We start from the raw sequence: 22,917 nt of genomic DNA, 5'->3' as shown, positions 1-22,917 counted from the left end.
ATGGAATCCTAGCGGAAGTCAGAGCGGTCCCTCAAACCAACATGAGGGTGGGGCGCCAGGCTGCCCATGAAGGAGGAAGACCCCAAGTATCGAGCTGCAGCAGTGAGGACATCATCATCACATGTGCTAGGAACCGTGGCCCAACCTCAGTGTCAAAAGCTCCTCAAGGAAAGAAATTTTCAAAGGCTTCGCCAGATACACCTGGGAACACAGCTGAAAAGGAAAGCTAGGAGCCCATAATGTCATGCCTATCAAAATGCGAAATAAAGTGAGTGTGTAAAGGCGGGAACAATGTCAAGCTAGATCATCATTGGAATTATCAGTGCGAGAAGCCTTGCAGGTCGTAAAGACTAAGGGAAAGAATGAAAACATTGGTTCCTCAAGTGAGGTTCACAAAACCTTGACGAAACCAGCAGCCATTTGCCAACCAGAGTCATCATTAGGAACTTTGGAAGTTCATGCAGGCATCAAATCTAGAGACTCGTGGAAAGGAATAGATAAACTTGCTGATGAGTCTTCGGGCATGAAGGGTCAGACGGTTAGACGTGACGATCAGGAGGCTGGATCAAGGCCGGACTACCGAGGCCCTGATCTTGACCCGCCCACCTTGGAACAATATATTGGACCCATAGAAGAAACTTCGAAGTTGAGATCCCCCATAAATGGCATTGGGTACTGCAATAACCACATAAGAGATACGGATGTGCAACTAAGCATCATATCAACAGGGGTTCAAGGGTCAAGAAATGGTGCCGCCAGTAGGTCAGTGTCCTGGGAACCCAAAGGAGTAGAGTCACAGACCACTCATTACCAGAGTCTTGTGTGGATCCCATTATTCTCCTCAAGGGGGAATCACGATACCTTAAACTGCTTGGCCATCCTGAAGATGATCACAGAGCTACCATTGCTAACCATGGGTGGCTTCAGAAGAAAGCTTTTCAATTGAATTCCTTCTCTGAGGAGGCAGTCAGATCACCGAGGCCACTCTATTCACGTTTAAAACGCCAGGGCTCCACTCAGAACTTTTAGTAAGAAAAGACCTGCTGAGGACCTCGGGTATCAAAATATCAGTTTCAAGACCAAATACACCTACCTGTTCTACTGAACAAAGACGAAAGGACCAATGAGAAATTATTTACTAGCTCGATACTTAAAGGCTCAGTAGGACCGCACCCCTCGGGTGCACAACAATGGCCAATTATTAAAAATCAAAGAAAACCACACTGTGGAGAGGCGCAGAACCCTGGAAAGGCAGGAGTTATCATCCAACTGGGGCAGGCATCCCTCTGTCTCATCATAATCACAAAGGTGGGATTGAAGCCAAATTAAGACTGTCAACACAGCAAACGCAACTGACAGTCTTCGGATCTGTTCTTGGAATGGGGGGGCTTAACTGCTAAAAAGGAAGGCCCAGACCTGATACAGTACAGGAAAAAAGTTGACATAATACCTCTCCAGGAGACATAGACCATAACGAGCATCCTGCTCATTGGATTCGTGGAGCACCAGGTCTGCGCACAGAAATTAAGCAAATATGGCAGGGCGATAGAAGGTTTATTAGTCTACATCAGTGTTTCCCAAACTGGGGTCCGCAGACCCCCAGGGGTCCGTGACACATTCCCAGGGGGGCCGGAGGCAACAGTTTTAAAAGCACAGAAACGTTTCATGTATAATTAGCAGCTTTCCAGCAACAATAAAAGTGTCAAGATTATAAATGAACAAATAAATGCCAGTGATTAATGTACCTGCTGGAGCGTGAGGAGAGTTTTGTTCAGTGGCAGCTTTGACTAATGTAGCACAGAGGGTTAATGTGCATTTTAAAAAGCAGTATTTAATGTGCATAGGTTCGTGGTTACTGCTTTTGTCAGAGATTCTTTCGTTACTGTGCACTTCATAAGTGACAATCGTAATGTAGCAGAGGGACCTATAAACTGTCAAAGAGCTGCTTGAAAACTGCATGGTTAGTAACTTATGTTTTTTCCCAGTTAGTCATTATCCTGATGCTGCTAAAAAGATTTATTTGGGTAGAAATACATTTTTAATGTTAAAGTCGGCGCTAGCCACTGTGTTATGTTCTGAATCCAGAGTTTGTGCTTTTCCAAACCAAGCACGCTTTAAACATTTTAAATACACACTGATTTACATGTATGATTCAATGTCTATATGTGTGTGATGTAAAGTGCTCTGACATCCTACAATGGTATGAGAGGTGCTATAAAACAAATGAAATGCATATGACAGAGGGGATATTACTTCAATATAAAATACTAAGGGCCAGATCCATTTTTAAATGCGCGAACGGGCTCGCACGCCCGTTTGCACATGCATGTACATTGCCTATTTCGTGAGTCGAAATTTGCTAAATAGGTTTTGTAACTTGCTATTTGGAAGGGGCATTCCCTTCCAAATAGCGAGTCTCAAAACCATGTACAAATGTTTTGTGGTCGTAAAACACACATGTCTGGGACTGCTATTAAATAATGCAGTTTAAAAAAAAATGCAGCCCGCTTACCATGCATTTAAAAAGAAAAAGTAAATGAAACGTTTTCGTTTCATTTTCTAAGGGTAGGCAGAGGTCCCTGGGACCCCTTCCCCTTTGCAAATGCATCAGGCAGTGGTCCCAGGAACCTCTGCCTACCCTTAGAAAACGAAACTAAAACTTTTCATTTACTTTTTTTTTTTTTAAATGCATGGTAAGCGGGCTGCATTTTTTTTTAACTGCATTATTTAAAAGCAGTCCCAGACATGGTGGCCAGCACAGCCCAGCAGGCCACCACACCTGGGAGGGCAGGCATTCCCAACGGGCTCGCAAATTGCGAGAGGCTTATTAATATTAAGGAACCTCGCAATTTGCGACCCCATTGGGAAGCCCAAACAGTGTTAAACACAGATTTCATTTAGCAACTTGCAATTTGCCACTTGCAATGTGTTGTCAATTGCGAGGCGCTAAATGAAATGGTCGTACATCTAGCCCCAAAATCGTTAGTACTTTGAGTATTTGTTTTGTGTGCACACGTGTATATGTTTTTTAAATTACTGTTTTAATATTTGAAATTTAACTCATACAAATTGCTTGGGGGTCCTCGGCTTCCAGTGGTGACTCAATGGGGGTCCTCAGGAGTCAAAAGTTTGGGAACCAATGGTCTACATCAATTCAAGTATATTGATAAAAGTTAAAAGCTTGGTTTTGCAAGACCCACAGAAACAGGCACTGGTGCCAGAAGGGTGGTCCTAACACGTAGTATCCCCCTTGATGCTAGTTAACATTTACATCAAGCCCAGAGGCAAGGAGACCTCAGTTGAGAGGTTGATTGACCAACTAACTTCCTTGAAAAGCGAGCATGTGGTATCAAACTTTCGAGTAACTTGAGATTTCAAAACAAATATTTTCCAAAAGGCTGAAGATTCTCCAGAAGAAGAGGTAAGAAGTGCCTCGCCTGGCATATTACCAGAGCAAATCTATTCAGAGACAAGACGCCAGATAAAATAGGTTGAAGATTAGTAAGAGCCGTGAACATGCAGGGTTGGCAATCCTGAACAGGCGATTCCAGGGGGACTTTCCACCAGCATTGGCCTAGGCCTTAACCAAGACAGCATCATATGTAGTTTACACCGTGGTGAGTTTCAACATATGCACATGATCGTGGACTTCAGGATTGATAACCACAATGAAAGCGACCACCAGCCCCAAAATATATAGATCAGAACCAAGCCCTCTATACTCACCCCTGCAAGAATTCTGATCGAACAAGCCAGTACAGAAAACCTGAGTGGCTAAGATGTAACTTAGTTAATATACAAAGCCTAGCTGATAGGTCACTATAAGCATTCGAAAATGGTGTCAAGAACAATCCATATCCAGTAAGAGTTTGGGCGTCATTCATTGATCAAATAGTGCCAATGTATCCAGCCAAAAGCTCATAGACAAGTATGGTCATCAGCAGCAGCAGAAAGATCGGTCTACCAGATAACGTATGCCTTGTAAAATCGAGATTTAGTCAAACCCTGAGGCAAATAAGAATCCACCCATGAAACAACCTGTTATTCATAAGACTGAGGGAGGAGTGCAGAAAACTAAAAGGTATGGTCTCTAAAAAAGAAGTATTGATGAGAGATTCTGGGAAAAGCTTATAGGTGCAATAAAAAGTAAAAACTCAAGAAGGTTCTGGAGGATATTTAACAAGCTAGATGGATTGCGGGCCACCAATAATGGAAATGTTTGGTGAAGTGACCTGGGTAGAGTTCCTTAAAGCCCATTTTTCAACACACTCAGAATGTGGGAGAAACTGAGGAACTGGACATCCCTATGGAAAGCCACTTTCTGCTAGAACTTGAGGGACTATGATACTCAATCGATGCAATCATTAAAGTATAAACGGGTCTCTCTCCAACTGCACACCAGGCCCCAACAGCATCCCGCAACACAAAGCATAGTACTGCGACCTGGTCAAAGCACTTGGCAATAATGTTTAATAAGTTTCGGCTATCCGGGGACAACCAAGCGAGCTGTCGAGGCTCAATTATCCACCCAATCTTCAAAGGCGGTAATACATCCTCGCCAAGCAGCTACTGCCTCCTAGCCTCATTAGATGTGAAACTCAAACACTTCTCATCTATAGTGCTGCATGACCTCTCCAACTGGGCAATAAAGCCAGTAAGAATCCCTATAAATCAAACCGGGTTCCCGAAAAAACAAGGCACTTTCACAAATTTGATGGCAGTGGAGCTTCTAATGGAGAGAGCTTGCGATCACATCCTGCCCATATATATATTTTTCGCTGACTGCAAGGCAGCTGTCGACAGAGTACCCCATGGAAAGTTGTGGGCCAAACTATCACCTTGGGGCATTCCCTCCAAACCTTTTAAGAGACATTATAATGCTCTACACCAACAAATGGGTGAAGATCAAAGTCGGAGATGGAAGGCATCTTTCAAAGGCTTTATCAACAATGAGATTGAAGCAGTGTGCTCCCGCATTGGTTTCCTGTTTAAATGCTCCCTCGAGCCTGTTGAGCTGACGAGCTTGTGGAGATGCACCTGCGTGCCTTGAGAGGTACTTTGACCCGAGAACATTTTGGCAGCCTCCTCAGCAACTCCGAATACTTGATGCCTAATCTCTGCTGATGACGGATAAAGATCCAGAAACACGTGTCCAGAGATGGCCAGCACAACTGTGTAATTACTCGAGACTTTCCTAAAAGCACACACGCTTGGTGAACCGCATTGACCACAATGCTCAGGGGCGATCCCGCTGGGAGGTGAAGCAGTGTGCTCCCGCATTGGTTTCCTGTTTAAAAGGCTCCCTCGAGCCTGTTGAGCTGACGAGCTCGTGGAGATGCACCTGCGCACCTTGAGAAGTACTGTGACCCAAGAACATTTTAGCAGCCTGCTCAGCAACCCCGAATACTTGATGCCTAATCTCTGCTGATGACGGATAAAGATCCAGAAACACGTGTCCAGAGATGGCCAGCACAACTGTGTAATTACTCGAGACTTTCCTAAAAGCATACACGCTTGGTGAACCGCATTGACCACAATGCTCAGGGGCGATCCCGCTGGGAGGTGAAGCAGTGCGCTCCCGCACTAGTTTCCTGTTTAAAAGGCTCCCTAGAGCCTGTTGAGCTGACGAGCTTGTGGAGATGCACCTGCGCGCCTTGAGAGGTACTGTGACCCGAGAACATTTTGGCAGCCTGCTCAGCAACCCCGAATACGTGATGCCTAATCTCTGCTGATGACGGATAAAGATCCAGAAACACGGGTCCAGAGATGGCCAGTACAACTGTGTAATTACTCAAGACTTTTCTAAAAGCACACACGCTTGGTGAACCGCATTGACCACAAAGCTCAGGGGCAATCCCGCTGGGAGGTGAAGAAGTGTGCTCCCGCTTTGGTTTCTTGAAGCAGGAGTGCGTTCTTTCCCCCTATTGTTTAATCTGTATATCTCTGATCTTTCAAGTGTCCTCGATAAAGTGCACTTGCACCCCCCCAGGTCTGGGGTGCCACCCTATTGTGGACTTTCTCTAAGCAGATGACCTACTGTTGCTGGGTCAAACACAAGTGGGGCTACAAAAAGTAATCAATAAGCTCTCCAGGATAACCACCTCGAAATCTATTGCTTAAAAAACAAAAAAACGTTGCGGCTTAACGGCCAGCCGATAGAAGAAGTAACCTCCTATAAATATTTGGGAGTTAATTTAGTCTCACAGGCCTCCTTTGCCACCCAGAAAGATATGTTCAATAAAGTCAGGGCTTTGAACCTTGAGTACGTATCCCTTTCAAAAATCTGTGGGGCCACTCCGAGATGCCACTTCTCACTGTGGTTAAAGCCAAATTTTTACCAACACCAGAATACAGCAGCAAACTGGTGCTCAGGCGTGATCCAACTTCTGGATTCCCTTCAGATCAGAATGTATAAGCTAGGCTTCCACCTTCTGAAAGCCGCTTTCGGAGTTCAAATAAGGCTCGAGTTTGCCCTGGCAAAACAAACCTTTTTCCAGGAAAGGAATCTCATTGAAATTCTGTTAAAAAACTCGGTCTGCTGAAAGAGACTCGGGGAGCTGCGGCAATATTTAAAAACACAGTAAATAAATGTACCCAGATAAGTCACTTTGCAAAGTGGTCACATGAATGCTGGTCTTAAATTCTTATACAAATGGCCTGGAGCAACCGTATTTGGGGGCCAGCTCCTCAATTCACATCAAGAAAAGGTTTAGGACTTTACAACTAGGGTCTTTACTGACATTGGATTATACCCCGAAGTTGATGGAAACGGGGATTGCCTCAAGCAAAAAATGCTATGTAACTTAGTTGATGAAACCCTGATACACAGGTTTTAAAATTGTCCATGGTTGTTGAACCATTGAAGAGCCTTGCTACGTAATGAACTAAGGGTTCTGGGAATTCGGAGTTACAGGCAAGCACTTATTGAATCGCTGTGCACACGGAACCTCATGCTGAAAATTCGCATAGTCTAATTCTTTAACATCTTCAAGAAGGAGGTAGCAGCCACACCACAGACTAATGGGGTTAATTAAGAATGAATTTGCACAAATCGCATAGCAAACATCACCTTTTATGAGCCTGTGGTATCTTATTACCATTTTAGGAACTTGTTTAATAAGGAAAAATGGAACATAGGCACGTAATGACCAACTGGTGGTACTTTTTGAGTTTAATTAGCTATGCACTTTACAAATAAATATTTGCTAATAAATGATCTACTGGGGAAAGGGGTGGTTAAACTCACTGGATCACTGCTTGCACATTATTGTCCTACTTGCACTTTATCTGATGGCAGTAATTCTAGAATCATCTCAAATCTGCTATAGATAGATGAAGCAAATGGTCCTATTATTTCATATCATATTGTTGTGTATCTTTGGTTTTATTGTGTACTCTACTTCATTGCATAGGAAAAGGGGTGGCTAACTTCGCTGGAACCCTGCTCGCACCTTATTGATCTGCTTGCACTTCATTCTCAAATCTATTCAAAACTGCTAAGATGGCCAAATCAAGTTGTCACTCTTTTATTGTTGTACCTCTTTGTTGTTATTGTCTTTTCAATGTTATTGCAATGATTTTAAGTAACTAAGCAGATAAAATGAACTTGAATCTTATAACAAATATTTTGTAGATGGAGATGTTACAGATTCGCAAACAACCAGTCCTACCTGCCCATGAGCTGGACCAGTCAAAAATGTCCTCCTGCACAGTCAATAGTCTACTGGGGCATTAAAATACAATCTAAAACTGGACATGATAGGTGAGGTATTTTGGAACACCGATGAGTGTCAGAGGGTCAGCCTTGTGGTAGACACATGCATTATTTCTTCAAATAACAACACACACATTCTGTATTCATAGTTTCATCCACCTGTCCCCCCTGCCCCTTTACATGGCACAGGGTAGCATATGACATCAAAGAGCACCAGAGAAGATAGATGTAACATCCAACAACCTAATTAAAACTGTTAATAGCAAACAGCCCAGTGTCACCAAAAGTGCCCAGAGAAAAACTCTAATGGCAAATAGCCTCCAGGGGCACCAACAAGGACAAACACCACTTAAAAACCTGTGAATGCCAATTTGGCCCATTAAAGGGAAGGGAGAAGAGGCCCTCATACTTTGTGGGATATTCCAGCTCTCCAGTGACATCTTTATTCAGACTGAATTCCTGATCCGCTTCCCGGGCTGTCTCATCAAAGCTCATGTGTGGAATGTTCTTGTACCTAAAAGGGAAAGAGAAAGGGACTGGATATAAAACTTCAATGGATTGGCAAGACTTATTCTTTAGCATTATTGGTTTGAGTCAAAGGCAGGAAAAGGCCGTCAATTAGTGAGGGTTGGAGAGAAATGAAGGTTGGAAATAAGATCGGGAACACAGGGCGAGTGTGTGATGGAATGAAGGGTCATATAGAAAGACATAGTGGAAGAGACAATTAAACCATCTATGATTAGACAAAATAAAACCTGATATCTGGGGCGATGAGGATTCTCTTACAGTCTCATCTCGGATGGATGTGTGTCATCATCTTCTCCCATGATGATTATTCCTTTCAACTTCACGTTTCCTGTGAAACTGAAACGAGGAAGGCAAATTGAAGATAGACAGAAGGTCTAAGGGGAGTAGCATAATCGAATGGATCAATGTGTAGAAGAAATAGAAGTCAAGGAAAGATAAAAAACGGAGACCCAGAAATAAGAAAGAAAAGGAGGGGGGGGGGATAAAAAAAGTGGAGATGCACGGTTGAGGAGAAAGTGGAAGGGTTCAGGGAAGAGAGGAGAAAAGGGCCCACGAGGGAGCGGATAGGAGTCAGTGATAAGATGATCTCGGAAGGAGGCCAGGGATGAGAAGATGCCACCGAAGGGGAAAGAGAGCAGGCCCTTTAAGCAAAAGTGTTAAGGGAAGAAGAGAAAGGACGTCTCAAGGAGAGAGAGCCTCCACAAAGAGGGGAAAGGGAGAGTGGGAGGATCCCAGAGAAGACAAACAGACAGTTGCCAGGATGAAAAGTGAGGGAGATAGAGTGCCAACAGAGGAAAGAAGGGAATTGAAATGAAGAGAATAAGAGGAAACCCAAAGAGAAGAGATAAAAAAGCCTTGAGAGATAGAAGTGGAGCCCATAGACGACAGACATGTGCCTATCAGGGGCACACAAAGGCAAGAATTAAGCAGTCACTATCCCTTGCTGAGAAAGATACTGGGCTGTGCCTACATACAATAGATGACACCACAGACAAATTACAGTAATAATGTATGCAGATCCATCACAGACGTTAAGATATAATTATTTACTGTTTTGGTTTAATAAAACGAGAAGCAGTGCAACTTTTGTGATATAAAGCTATAGTGTGTAAACATTACCACCATCACTCTGCACCACAATTGAAACGTACCAAGATAAAAGAATATACACAATGATATGAACTAAGGCCGTACCAGCACAGGCTCTAGTAATCCAGCAAAATTAAATCACCAGACATAAAGCTTCTAGACTTTTAGAATAATAAAACATAATACACAAGACCCATTTGTTAAGTACTTAAAATGTAGCATAATATTCTCTTGTTAGCAAATGTTAAGTATGTGACTTTCTTTTATTAACATTGACTACACTACAGAATAAAAAACTAGATTCACAGCATCGACTAATTCTTTCATAAAATAGAATTTACTAGCTTGACTTGAAGCTCCTACTAGGCTGCTGTTTTGACCACTAATGAAATCGCTATGGGGTTCAAACCCAAACTACACTTTGAGCACCATCACTCCAGTACACACCGGTGGAGCGATTGTCCTCTGCGCTGGGGTACACTGATGTCTTTTCTTGTTGCAGGACCTAGAGAACTAGCATTGCTTGTTCCAATGGGAGCATTTACCCACAATAGAGTAGGAACTGCACCAACGTTCCCAAACGCCTACCTACCAGGATATTTATCAACTTACAGCCACATGCATCAAAGGAAATTGCATTCGCAAACGGTGCGAATTGCAAAATTCGGCCGTTTGCGAATGCAATTCCCATTTTTGGGATGCATTAACATTTTAGTAATTTTCGCAATTTAAGAAATCGCAAAATTGCAATTTCTTAAATTGCGATTGCATTTAAGGAATCTCAAATTGAGATTCCTTAAATGCAATGCATCAAACTTTAAAAATTTGCAAATAAGGGGAGCAAATTACCATGAAGTTGACCTTCATGGTAATTTGCGAAAACTTTGAAAAAGTCACTAAAGTGCATTTTTCAAAGTTCCATTTTACACACACATGCCCTTTGGGCATGTGAGAGTGCAAAATGTACTCCTAAGCAGATTTCAGGGGTGCAACAGGGTGTCCTTTGGACACCCCTGCGCCCTTGAAATTGCATTCTTAATTTGCGAATTTTCAATGGTGAATTGCAAATTAAGAATGTCTTTCCATTCATCCCATAGGAATGGATGGGGAAGCATTACTTAATTGCAATTCTCAATTAGAGAATCGCAATTAAGGAATTTTAAGAAATCGCTATTTTTATAGCGATTTCTTGATGCATTGAAGTTTGCAATTCCTTAATTGCGATTCCTTATTTTTCGCAATTAAGGAATCGCAAAATGCAATATTGATGCATGTGCATGTTAGTCTCTGTAAATAGAAAATTATTCACAATGGTAAATCTTAAATAAGCATGTGCTAATATTTTTTGCACACACTGAGCTAATGACAATTTGCATGTTCACTCCTGAGCAGGGGCCAGCAGACTATGATGTGGCCCACCAATAAGCGATATCATGCAGTAGGTGTACTACTATTGACCGCTGGACTCAAGTGTCTGTAATTCCTTTTATTTACATATTGCAGCCACGTACGGCTGCAAGGGTGATGGCGATGCCTACATGGTGTTACTGTGGGGGCATTACCGCTCAGCAATACAGTGAATACCTTCTCAAAACAAATACTTTCCGAAAAAACTGACTCTGTGAAAACATATCTAGGAAATTAATAGTGCCTGTAAACAGACTAAAGTCTCCAATATCAGCTAAAATATCTAAAAATGTGGCAATGATGTCAGATTGGGCTTGAGGTCGTATTGTCCAATGTCTCAGTCACCTTGAGTATCAGACAGTGGTTCTTGGTTGGAGCTTGTCATTGGCCGTCGTTCATCTCACTTGGGCAACAGTCAACCAAGACGGTTGTCCTACTTGGCTGACTATTCCTAGTCAGATTAAGGTCTTGGAGAGGTGTCTGGAGAAGCAGAGCCATGCATGTTTCAGTGTAGACTTTTGGGCATGGTTGTCGTTTAAGGCAAAAGTTTCATAGTTTTTTCACACCATGATCATTGTTCCATATACAACTACCCCCATCCATTGTCCATACTCGAAGTGAAGAACGTTCCCTCCTTGGTAACACACCTGGACTAAAGCCCAGTCACCTATGTCGACTGAGGGTGCTTTGGTGTCTCTGCTTCGATTAAAGCATCCATTTATGGATCATCTTCTCTGTGTCTTTAAGGCGGGCAAATGAAGGACTTATTGGGGGGGCTTCCAAGCTGCTTAGATGGGATAACATCCCACCTAAGTAGCATGGAAGCAGTAGTGCTTTAGACATGGAGGAAATTATGATATGCCCACTCATCATCTTCTTCCTGTTCCTCACAGATACATCTTTGTTATGGTGTTCATGAAACGTTCAACTTCCCCACTGCATTAGGAGCTATCTTGGGGTGAATTGCTGTTTTCAATGCTAACAGAGTGGAGATATTCTTGGCACTCACTATGATGGAAGAGGTGCCCATTGTCTGTCTTTATCACTGCCAGCCAGCATTTTCTCAGTTTGCGCTTGTATACTTACAGCCAGATTCATCAAGCTTAATTGCGCTCGCAAAGGGCCAGATTCTGAGAATCTGGCCCTTTGCGAGTGCAATTTTTGCATTTGGGATTCATCATCCCAAATGCAAAAATCGCTATTTGAGAATTTGCATATTTGCGAGGAATTGGATTTAAGGAATCTCTATTAGAGTGAAGTAGTGTGGCTCACTGGTTAGAGGCGGCAGACCCGAGAGCAGAGGACGGCCCGGGACCAGGGTTCGATTCCCGGCGCGGCAGGTTTCTGGACCAGGGTCAGCGGACTCGATAATTCTCTCGCCTCGGTGCCCACTCTGATCAGCGATCACACTCGGCAACTCTGGGCATTAGCTTGCCTCATCTTCACTAACGGCCCCACCAGACCGCCGGGGATGCCTGGTCTCACCCTGGAGATACCCATTAAGGGACCATCTCTCAGGGAAGCCAGGAAGGGTTTCGCAGCGGTCGAAGCGCCTTGGGACCCTACGGGTAAGTAGTGCGCTATATAAATGCCAATACATTTACAATACATTCCTTCTCCGTGATTATCAGCACAGGGAGCTTAGTGCACATTTGACTGCTGCTGATAGTTCAACTCTCATTAAAATTGGGGAACCTTACTGTTTCAAGTAGTTTTGCCTGTGTCTTTGTTATTCTTTGGTATGTCAACTACAGAGCTCGTCTATCAGGGTTTGTGCTTACTGACCACTATAAGGATCTGGATGGAGCGGGCACTCCAATCTCAGAGGAGATACTGGATGCCTTTTTGAGCAGGACAACTCTCAACCAGCTGCCGGAAGGGAGCGAGAGGCACTGCGGGTCCCTATTGAAGAGTCCAAAATTCGAGTCGATATATAGGAGCTGGCTCCGGGCAAAACCCCAGGAGCGGATCATCTACTGGTCGAATTTTACCAAATGTTCGCCTCCCAGAAAGTCCTGAGATTGGCAGAAAAGTATGCTAATGCACTGATTTGTGGCCGCATTTCAGGCACGACTAGGGAAGCCCTCATAGGGTCGATATCCAAACCCATGAACGATGCTCTGGATGTACTGGCCTACTGTCCCGTCAAACCTAGTTTTTTAAGAACAAAATTTTGATGAATTGTCTCCAGGCCCACCTAGCAACCCTCCTACATGAAGATCAAAACGGGTTCATTCCAAAACGCAATTCTTCAAACAATATAAGAGACTTGCATCATATCCTAAATGAAACATCAGGGGCACAACATCCAGAGGCAATGATATTCTCTGTAGACATATGGAAGGCATTCGATATATTGCAGTGGCAATATTTGCAGGTCATCATGTGCAGGATGGCCTTGATGAGAGATGGAATATACAAGGGCAAGAGCGTAGATGGCCAAATGTATTTCTGAGGCATTGGCAGCACACAGCAGAGTTGTCTTCTCTCTCTCACGCTCTTTGCACTGGTGGTAGAGCCTTTCACTTGTTTTGTATGGGAGGAGAGTCAGGGGAGGTAGGATCTCATTTCATGACAGAGAACAGTTTCACTCTGTGCAGATAACATGCTCATCTATTTTAGAGATGCAATCTCTGGTATCCTGTGGAGTGTCTCCTGCTTGGAGGATTTTAGCCAGGCTTCAGACATGCAGACAAATTGGCGAAAGACTTGTGCTTTTCCTGGGTCCCCGAGGTTGGCGAATACCCCACTCCCTAGCCCCCTTTCCATCCTCCCTGGCCCACTCCTGTCCCAAGGAGGTTATGGCTTTTGGACTCAAGCAGGGGGCTTATGTCTAGAAATATCTGGGGGTTAAGGTATATCACTAGGACAGAGACATCGCGGGCAATTTTGGGGGTGGGGGATTGCTTTGTGCTCTCTGAGGTGATGTCTCATTTTGGAGGACACTTATGCTCTCCATTACAGCTTGCATAACACTGACTAAAATGGTCATGCTGCCTATGGTGCTGTACTGTTTTGTTAACCTGCCTATCTGGATACCAAAGGTGTGGTGTGAGTGCATCAATAGCTTGCTTAGGAAGCTGATCTGGGATGGGCATCATACCAGGTGTCCCTTTGCACGCTCCAAATACTAACTGTGAGAGGTGGTCTTGGGGTCCCCGACTTTGAGCTTTATGATGATGCGGTGCAGCTGCAATGGATTGCTTGCTGGCTACTGGGGCTTAATTTTGCAGGACTGGGGGGAGTACAAAACTAGGTGCAGAAAGAGGGCATTACTGGTCATAATGTTGGGGTTAAGCTGACAACCTCTTGCCAATAGCAGCTTTTTTGTATAGCTCTCCGGTGTTGGGGATTGGCTCACCGCAGAGTGGGACTTCGTCTACCTTACGCCCCAGCAAGCCTACTAGTAAGGTTGGATACTTTATTGGCCAAAGTCTGACTGTCTGGATAGAAGTTGGCTTGGAGACATTGGGGTACTGCTCCACTAAAGACTCTTTTCGCACAATGTAGGTTTTAGAGACAGAGAGCAGCGAACCAGGAGCTCAATGTATGACAGACAAGGCATCGATGCTGGAACTAGGCAGGACACTTGAGCCAGAACCCCCTGTTTTTGCTGCAGACATTACTGACGTTTGGGAGTCATTAGAACTGCTGGCTTTACCAAACTACTCCATTTATGAAGACTGGCAATCTGCCGCCCTCCCTGCGTGATAGGTGGGAAGCCACGATTAGCAGGACATTAGCTGGGAATTACTGGGTCCAAACCTGGGAGCATCTTGGACAGCCCAAGTTAGCAGTGTGCAGGATAATATTCAATCTATGAGGGGCGAGATATGTCCCATGCAGATAATTTAATTGCGTGAATTTAAACCACGTGTTGCAGGTGTACGTAGAAGAGTGTTCTATGGTTGATGCAGTCTTTTTCCATAGGGTGTGGACTTGATGTATCATTGAGCAGTTCTGTAGGCATGTCACGGGGATCTGGAGCGTACCTGAAGCCGGCAACATCTCCAGGCAGTCGATATATGCCTGCTGAGATTATATAAAAGAAGAGTGGAGAAAAAGGCAGCCAATAGGTTCCTTGACTTCGCCCCAGGAATTGCCCACAGAGATATTGCATGCCATTGGAATCTGCTCAGAGGCCAAAGCATAGTTGATGGTGAAAAGCAGTGGACAAATGGGCCTTAAAAGAGGGACTGTCGCTGTGGGCAAAGGAATATTGGGGGGAGGGGGGTCCGCATTCAAACTTTTGCTGACCTGTGGGCATAGGTAGTAGCCAGTTTTCTGCACTATGACTCCCAGGCTGAGGTGGGCTGGGACAATGGCCTTTCATAGGCATGACCCCTTTTCAGCGCGACTACCTACACTACAGCCCCCTCACCCCCGAAACTCCCATCTTGCCAAGCATAAAACCAAGGATGAACTAAATGATCTTCTCGATCACTAGGCAATCTACTCCAGGGGTATCAACTGAGCAACTATTTTTGTTACTTATTATACTGTATGTTTGTTTCTCCTTACTTGATGAGAGCTATCAACATGATGGAAGTAATGTCAGTCATGATTTTGGCAGAAATTGTATATAACTGAGCATGCTATCAGTGTATGGTCATAAGCAGTACACTGATAAACAGCACAGAGGGCAGTAGAGGTGCTGCGTGTTCTATAATTTCATTTCTACCAGTTAGCAAACGATGTACAAGCCATTTATCTGATTGCATGTACTTGGATTAGCACCAAAAATGAATAAATGTCAAAAACCAATAAAGAACGTTTTTCAAAAATGCAACGGGTGTTGTATAGTATGAGGTGATTGTTCTCGAAGGAAAATGGCTCAACTCCACATGGAGTAGAAGCCAGACTAATTTAAGTGGTTTTGGTTGGATCAAAGTAATTCATGATGGTGTCTTAGAGTACAGCATCCTTAGTATCCTGGAAGGCTTTCTTATAAATGAGGTCCCAAGGCAACATGGTCTGGCTTTTGGTCAGGCTGCATAGACGCTTCACAACAGTGGTAAGGGTCAGGATTACCCTGTAACAAGTAGGTGACACTGAAGAGTTTTGTGGTGTTCTGAGGCAGCCCAGTAGTCTTAATTTCTTATTTTTGGGGGCTTCAGCTAGCATCTCTTAGCCCGAGAGCATCCATGAAAAGAAATTAAGGCACTTCTATTTATCTTTATGTAAGGTTAGGCCACAATACAATATTCTTTGGAGATCTGTACTTCGTCTTTGTGGTGGTCTTGAATAGCCATGGTGTAGATCAGGACGAGGTTTCTAATATTCATGACCCATTCCAATCCTACTAGTATGTCTGTCTTGGCATCCAGAGGTAAGAGATGCCAAAATGTAGTCTCCTGTACGAATGTAGTCCCAGGTGGATGAAGAACTTTGTGGAGTATCAATTAAATTGTTTGCGCTGGTGGTGCTCTGCTTTGATGTTCAGTTTGAAGAACCATTTTGTTCCACTGAGGTCCACCAGAAAGTCTAGCATGGACATCAGGTGTCTTTCTAGTTAGAAGATGGGTTGGGAAAATGTATATTGATGCAAATCCTGACTGCCAAGGTTGCTTTGGTTTGCATGTGACTTCTATCGGAGAAACAAATGGTGTTGAGCGAGAACATTTTTCTATGACATCTTCCTGCTCTGATTTCTGCTGCTAATTTTATGCTTGGATTGATGTGATAGGTTTCATAAGGTTGTACTGCTGGGCCAATGCGGAGATTCATTAGTTTGGTCTCGAGACATCCTCATCAAGAGAACAGGGGTTGGAATCTCGTGCTGGTTCTTCAACTTTTAAGGCATTCACACTCCTCATGAATTGGATCAAGCACAGGCCTTCTGTTATGTTCCAGTGTCTTCCTCCATCACATTGAATGTGGCCTTGACCTACTTGTCTTTATGACTGTTTTGAAAGTGCCTGGCAGTGGAAGTGATGTCAGGCTACAAACGTATAAATACATTACCCAGGTTTGAGCTGGAGGCATTTTTTCTATCATATGCACCAATACACATCTATACTACTATTATAAAGAGAGAAATGTGTCCTTTGAGCCAGGTAAACTCGAAAAGTACACCACCAATCCAAACACCCAAGACATCTTTGAAAACCTCAGGGCAAGCAGAAGGACATAGGCTATATAAAAATAAAAAATATACGTTCTTTAAAAAATTTAGGAATAAAAAAAAGTAGTCCCTTGCAAGTAGCGCCGGCCGCGACGTGCGTGATGACATCGGGAGCGTGGGGAGGAGCGGCGTTCAGGAGCAAGGGGAAGAGCGGTGGACATGAGCGCGGGGAGGAGCTGCGGACAGGCGGGGAGGAGAAGTGGGGAGGAGCGGCGGACAAGCGGTGAGGAGCGGCAGACAAGCGGAGGAGCAGTGGAGCGGTAAACTCAGCAGCGCGGGGAGGAGCGGCGGCTGAGGTAAGTGAAGCAGTCGCGGGTGCGCACCGAGGGACGGGCGGGGGCCACGAGTGCTCGCAAGCCTTCTGCTGCTTACGGCCGCTCTGCTGCGCCTCTCCTGCTGCGATGCTACCCCCAGCCCCCTTCTGCCCCGGGCAACGCCAGGGCGGGCTGCTAGTATCGAATAAAGTGGTGCCCCGGAGGCTTGGTACTAACGATACGCATTTTGGCTGCAATCGTTTGGATCCAACTTCAAGTTTGTGAATGGAGACATCAAAGGATACTTCTTTGCCTTTGATAACAGGGATCACGGATTGTGTCTCGGACCCAGGTTACTGAGTGTACTTTTCTTGCACAATTTTGGACGACTGGCCCTTGTGTTTCTGCAGAGACATGCAAAGTGGTTCACGCAGGTGCAGGTACTTTTTTCATTGCGCAAGACAATCTTCCAAGGGGTGTTTTTCATCACCACAGAAGCCGTAGGTTCATCAACAGGAGGCTTAACTGATTTTTGGCTTGTTAAATATATTAATGGTCAACTCTCTTGAGCATTGTTAATATGTTCTGTCTTAACTGCTCACTGCTCGCAGGAATCTGTCTCTCCGACATCTTTGCAGTGGCTGACTCCATCATTGTAGCACACACATTTGATAAGGAGCGTGATTGTCAATACTCAGCAATTTGAGCCAGTCTTCAGACCTGGATGATATCAGCACTTAACACCTTTGTTTGGTTCTCATCTGGCCACATGCATCATGGCTTTCCCTAACTGGCGTGGCAATTCAGTAGGTTGAAGTGAACTACTAGGGCCTAACCTGCCTTGTCCCAATTGTATGCTGTGGCAGTGACAGTCTGGAAGAGTTACTTTCCCTCACCAGCATGGAGTACTTTCTTGACAGCCTGACTAAGCAAGCAGTCTTTTTGGTGACTATGAAATATTCATTCAGTCTTCCAATCCATATCTTCCAACTTTGTCTGTGTGTGGGGCTGCTGGTTCTGCAGGGCATGAAATCACCAAACGTTTATTGATCTGGGCAGTAAATGGCATAGCTGTAGATTGGAGGCTACTGTTCAACTGCCCTTTAGTGGAACTCTATTCCAGGATGGCCACAAATCATGAACATCATTCTAGTATGTTCCTTTCTGAGACTGGCCCTCCCTGTCAGGATATTTCTGTTCAGAGTCCAGCTATTTCCTGCCACGTGGTTTCAGACGTACCAGCATATAAATAGCCTTTGAGCAGTTTACCGTTGTGTAGAGACACCTCTAGTTTGATCCTGCTGTTGGAATTTTATCTCCAGCTCTCCTTCAGTTCAAACAGCTCTAGCTCTGCTCCAGTTCATTTCCTACAGAGATCAAAAATGTCATTTTTGCAAGAACCGTCCTACAAATAAGACGTCAGAATTTTTTAAAACTTTTTCATCCTTGTGTTATATTTTCCATTGGGCGTCTTTGTGTTGTATTTTCTGAAGGGCATCTTCTCTGTAATCTTACACTCAGGACAGACCGTTTGGCTACCAGAAATACCTTGTGGCACAATGCACAGGCCACATCATAGCTCCTTGTGCTTTCATGAGGAAGAGGAAAAGCAGCCCTCCGTCCAAATGAGCTGTAGCCAGCCTGAAGCGAATCAGAGGGCACAGGGTTTGAAGTGTTCCTCTGTTCAGGCGCAGAGATGTGAGAACGACACTGGGGCTTAGGTCAGGGCCACTAGAGGTCACCGGCTGAGAGACATGCTTAATACTGCTGGGGTTAAGATGCTGGTGCCTGGCAGAGGTGAGCAAGCCAGTGTCCTGTCAGCCTCCTTGTAACCAATACTGAGAGCAAGAACCTGCAGATGCTAAGTGCTACCAATAAGATGGACCATGCAGTTAGTCTGCAGGTATGGACTGCCACTAATGAGAGCCCATGCTTTATTATATTTAGACCAGGCTACAGCACCCAGCTGCATGGGTGATGGGGATGCATGTGCCCTATCTCACACTGGTGGTATTTGGGCTGTGTGGTACAGTATAATACATGTTATGTTAATTAACTGTATAAAGCGCAACAGTTACCCGAAAGTGTCCTGGCGCTTAGCTCAACAGCCAAGATAGCAGATTGCCAAGGAAGATCCTGATAAAATGAACTGCTGAATAGCCAAGTCTTCAGTGTCTTCCTGAATAACAACAGGTCCGAAGAGGCCCAAATATGGGTTCATTCAATACCATGGAGGTGCAGGTAACAAAGCTTCTGCCACCCCAATTAGCTCTTTTGAATTTAGGCACTATCATCATCTTTGCTCCTAGTTCTGTTTGGGTTATACCAACTGAAACATTGCCTAAGATGGTCTGGTCCCACGTCATGCAGAGCCTTGAAGGCAGTACAAAGTGATTTGAATCTGACCTGGTGCCTTAAATTGGCAGCCAGTGGAGCTTTCTAATTTCTCTTTTAACTGATGTGAATGTCGGAATACCTATTGGCAGCATAGCTGCCACGTTTTGCAATAATTGTAGTTGGTTCATATGTTGCTGTTGAACATTCAGGTACAAGCTGCTGCAATAATCAAGTTTCCATAAAATAAGGAATGTTACCACTATTTGTTTACCTTGCCCGAGGTAATAGATGTAACATCCTAAGCAGCTGGAAAATTGCGGAAGTGACCGTGTTCACCTGATTTCCAAAGGTGAGCCTAATGTCAATTACCTCTACTACGTTTTTAACTTGCCAGACAGGTGTTGGAAGGATAGCTAGTTTCTCCGGCCACCAGCTAGCAGACCAGAAATTAGCGCCATTTCCAAAGGTGATCACCTCTGTTTTACTTGAATTCAGTTTTAAACAATTTTCCCCCATCCAGGTCTTTACCGACTTCATGCAGTCATTGAATTTCTCACTACTCTCGGTTTCCTTATTCGGTAGCAGAGACACCACTATTTGCATGTCGTCCGCATAAGAAGTTAGGTGAAAGCCGAATGTCATAATCAATGGGCCAGAGATGAAACATATACATTGAAAAGAGTGGGACTCAGTGAGGATCCCTGTGGGACCCCGCAGGGAAGCGAGAAAGTTTTGGAGTTAAACATGTCTAAGGCCACTGTTTGTTTTCTGTCTATCAGGAAGGAGCGGAATAGCACGCCGACAGTGGGACCATTAAGAGATCATGGTGGACAGTGTCGAAAGCTGCAGAGAGATCCAACATTATCAATGCCCCATTGCCTCCTATATCCAATGCCTTCCTGATTACTTCAGTGGACTTAATAGCGATGATTCTGTGCTACAGCTTCCCCTGAAGCCGTATTGTGTTGAATCTAAAATATCATTTTCCTGAATGAAATTCATGAGTTGAGAGTTCATGGCCTTTTCTATCAATTTTGCCAGGAAGGGGAGCCGGGAAATAAGCCGAAAATTATTAGGGTGTTTAGGGTCGAGGTTTTGTTTTTTCAACAGTGAGACAATAGAAGCCTTCTTCCATGCTTTAGGGAAATGCCCAGAGTTAAACATGGCAGTGAATATTGAGGTAAGAATCGCTGCTACAGGATGAGAAGCCAATTTAATCACTCATACCGGACAAGGATCGTAAGGAGAGTGATGCATACCTGAGAGAAGGAGAAAAACTGTTTATTGGGAGCTGTGAACTTTATCTTAGTAGTGGAATGTACTCCGATTATAGGGGACATCTGATTAGTTACATTTCTATGTGTTTATTAGTCACAGTACCATAGGTTTCTTGTGAAATGGTTCTTTGTTGTGAGCTTGAATGGCATTATAGTAAAGGGCAAGATAATAATGTTATAAGTGCCTCCAAGTTTTTAATAAAAATCCAGATTTTCTCATACTACAGTTAAGAAATCCACACTCATCTCCTAAAACTGCTATAAGTTCCGTTGTCAGGTCTCTCCAATATTTCTGGGGTTGCCATAAACTTTTCTATTATTAAAGAAACAGATTATTTCTATGCACAGTAGACAAGAGGTGTATATAGTACCACCACAGAACTGTCTACAGGAACACTGATGACTCAATACCAACAGAACCACACATTGTCTATGTAGGAAGCTGGCTCTCTATATAGTGCACAAAAATGAAGTACATGCAGAGAGTCCAGTGGGTCCCAAATCGGTATACAGAGGCAGAAATAGATAATACTAACGCTCTATTTGTGATAGTGTGGGCGAGCAGTTAGGCGTGTCAGAGGGTAGTGCTAAGCATTTGTTGTACTCACAGAGGCAATAAATGAGACCCACACAAGAATAAATCTGAGACCAATTTGAAAAATAACAGATTTTTATATAATTTTTAAGAACAAGAACTTCGCTCACAGATAAATACAATCAATCAGGTGTTTGTTTGTTAAGCGCGACTACTCACCCGTAAGGGTCTCAAGGCGCTGGGGGGTGGGGTCGCAGGTTCCAGTCCATCAAGGAGGGGGTCTGTCGAAGAGCCAGGTTTTAAGGATTCTTGACAAGATGGGGAGTGATATTGTCTGTCTGAGGTGGAGCGGAAAGTCATTCCAGGCTCCAATCGCGCATAAGGAGAAGAAGCGGCCTCCTGATCTGGTCTTTCTGGTGCGGCGGACCATGTCGTAGGAGAGCTGGGCTGATCTTTGGGGTGCGTGAAATTTGAGTCGGCTGTTCAAGTATGCTGGTCCGGTGTTGTGGAGGGCCTTGTGAGCGTGGGTTAGCACTTTGAAGGTGACTCTAGCTTTGATGGGGAGCCAGTGGGGTGTGCGCAGGTGCTGGGAGATGTGGCAGTGTCTTCGCAGGTTGAGGACGAGTCTTGCGGCGGCGTTTTGGATGGAGAAAAACACAAAAATCCATAGAAAATCATAGTCTGCTCTAGGGATTTACCTTTGAGGCTTAGGGTAGCAGCAGACAATGGTCCAATATTCTACAAGCAGATGGTCAGAAGAGTCCCGGATTCGTCCGGGAGTAGGGTGCTGAGGTCGTTAGTAGCTGGTGCAGTACGAAGGAAGCCACTGACAAACAGGCTTCACAAGGGGCCTTGCAGGTAAGTTCAGGGGACTCTTCGATTCTGTGTCGCTTGCGGGTGGTCCAGTCCCTCAGGTATTGCTACGGCAGGGCTCCGGTAGGTCCTGGTGTCCTCTCACTTGGTGGGGGCAGATATGACCCTCTGGAGCTGGTGTATCTCTTCTTGCTTGGGTGCTGCATCTGAGTCGCCGGGGAACAGCAAGTTGGTAAACCAGACTCTGCAGGTTCAAAGCCTGCAGACTGCAGGGAAGCAGTTCCTCTACTCCAAGGGAGTTCTCTGGCAATTGGGAAAGGGCTGAGGGTGCTAGGGGGTTCTTGGAGGCCTCACAACAGCAGAACGAAACAGCACACCACGATAGTAGAGTCCTTGGAGATTCTGCATATGGTACTGTCCTCGAGTCAGCAACTCCTCTCTGTCCATTTTCTTCTTAGGTCCATCGAATTTAAAGTTCAGGATCCAGGGGTAACACCTTAATACTAACTTTAGGGGGAGACAGGTAGGAGCCTACTTTTAGGGTGTCTACACCCTCTATGTGACCACTTCCTTTGGGAGAGTGGGCGCAACCCTGACCATATTTGGCTAATTCCCTCTCAAACAAAGATGGAAGAAACTGAAAAGTGGGCTTCACGTCACCTGCCCCACCTTAGGGATGGTGCTGCCTGAATGGGGACCCACCGCCTAATTTAAATAATTTTACCCCCTGTCCTTCCGCCAAATGTGGAGCAGGACAGGGGGGTTATCATGCTCCATTATCTGGAGATTCCTGGGTTACATTCAAAAAGCGGCACCACCTTTCAAGTTCCGGTCTTGGA

General features: G+C 44.6%; 1 protein-coding gene across 1 annotated transcript in view; it reads right to left on the bottom strand.

The window, feature by feature from the left end:
- The window catches only part of PITHD1 (PITH domain containing 1), a 62,434-nt gene that overhangs the window by 27,554 nt on the left and 11,963 nt on the right, over positions 1-22,917 (bottom strand). Inside the window, exons 3-4 of the mRNA XM_086955795.1 lie at positions 8,501-8,578; positions 8,124-8,228 (exon numbers count right to left, since the gene is read on the bottom strand). Coding sequence (XP_086811921.1) covers positions 8,124-8,228; positions 8,501-8,578 — 183 coding nt within the window. The remainder of the gene's footprint in view (positions 1-8,123; positions 8,229-8,500; positions 8,579-22,917) is intronic.

Source organism: Lissotriton vulgaris, chromosome 2_1, assembly GCF_964263255.1.
Source record: "Lissotriton vulgaris chromosome 2_1, aLisVul1.2, whole genome shotgun sequence".
Classification (NCBI taxonomy): Eukaryota; Metazoa; Chordata; class Amphibia; order Caudata; family Salamandridae; genus Lissotriton; species Lissotriton vulgaris.
The sequence above is the reverse complement of the archived record's forward strand: the minus strand, read 5'-3'. Positions and strand labels throughout refer to the sequence as shown.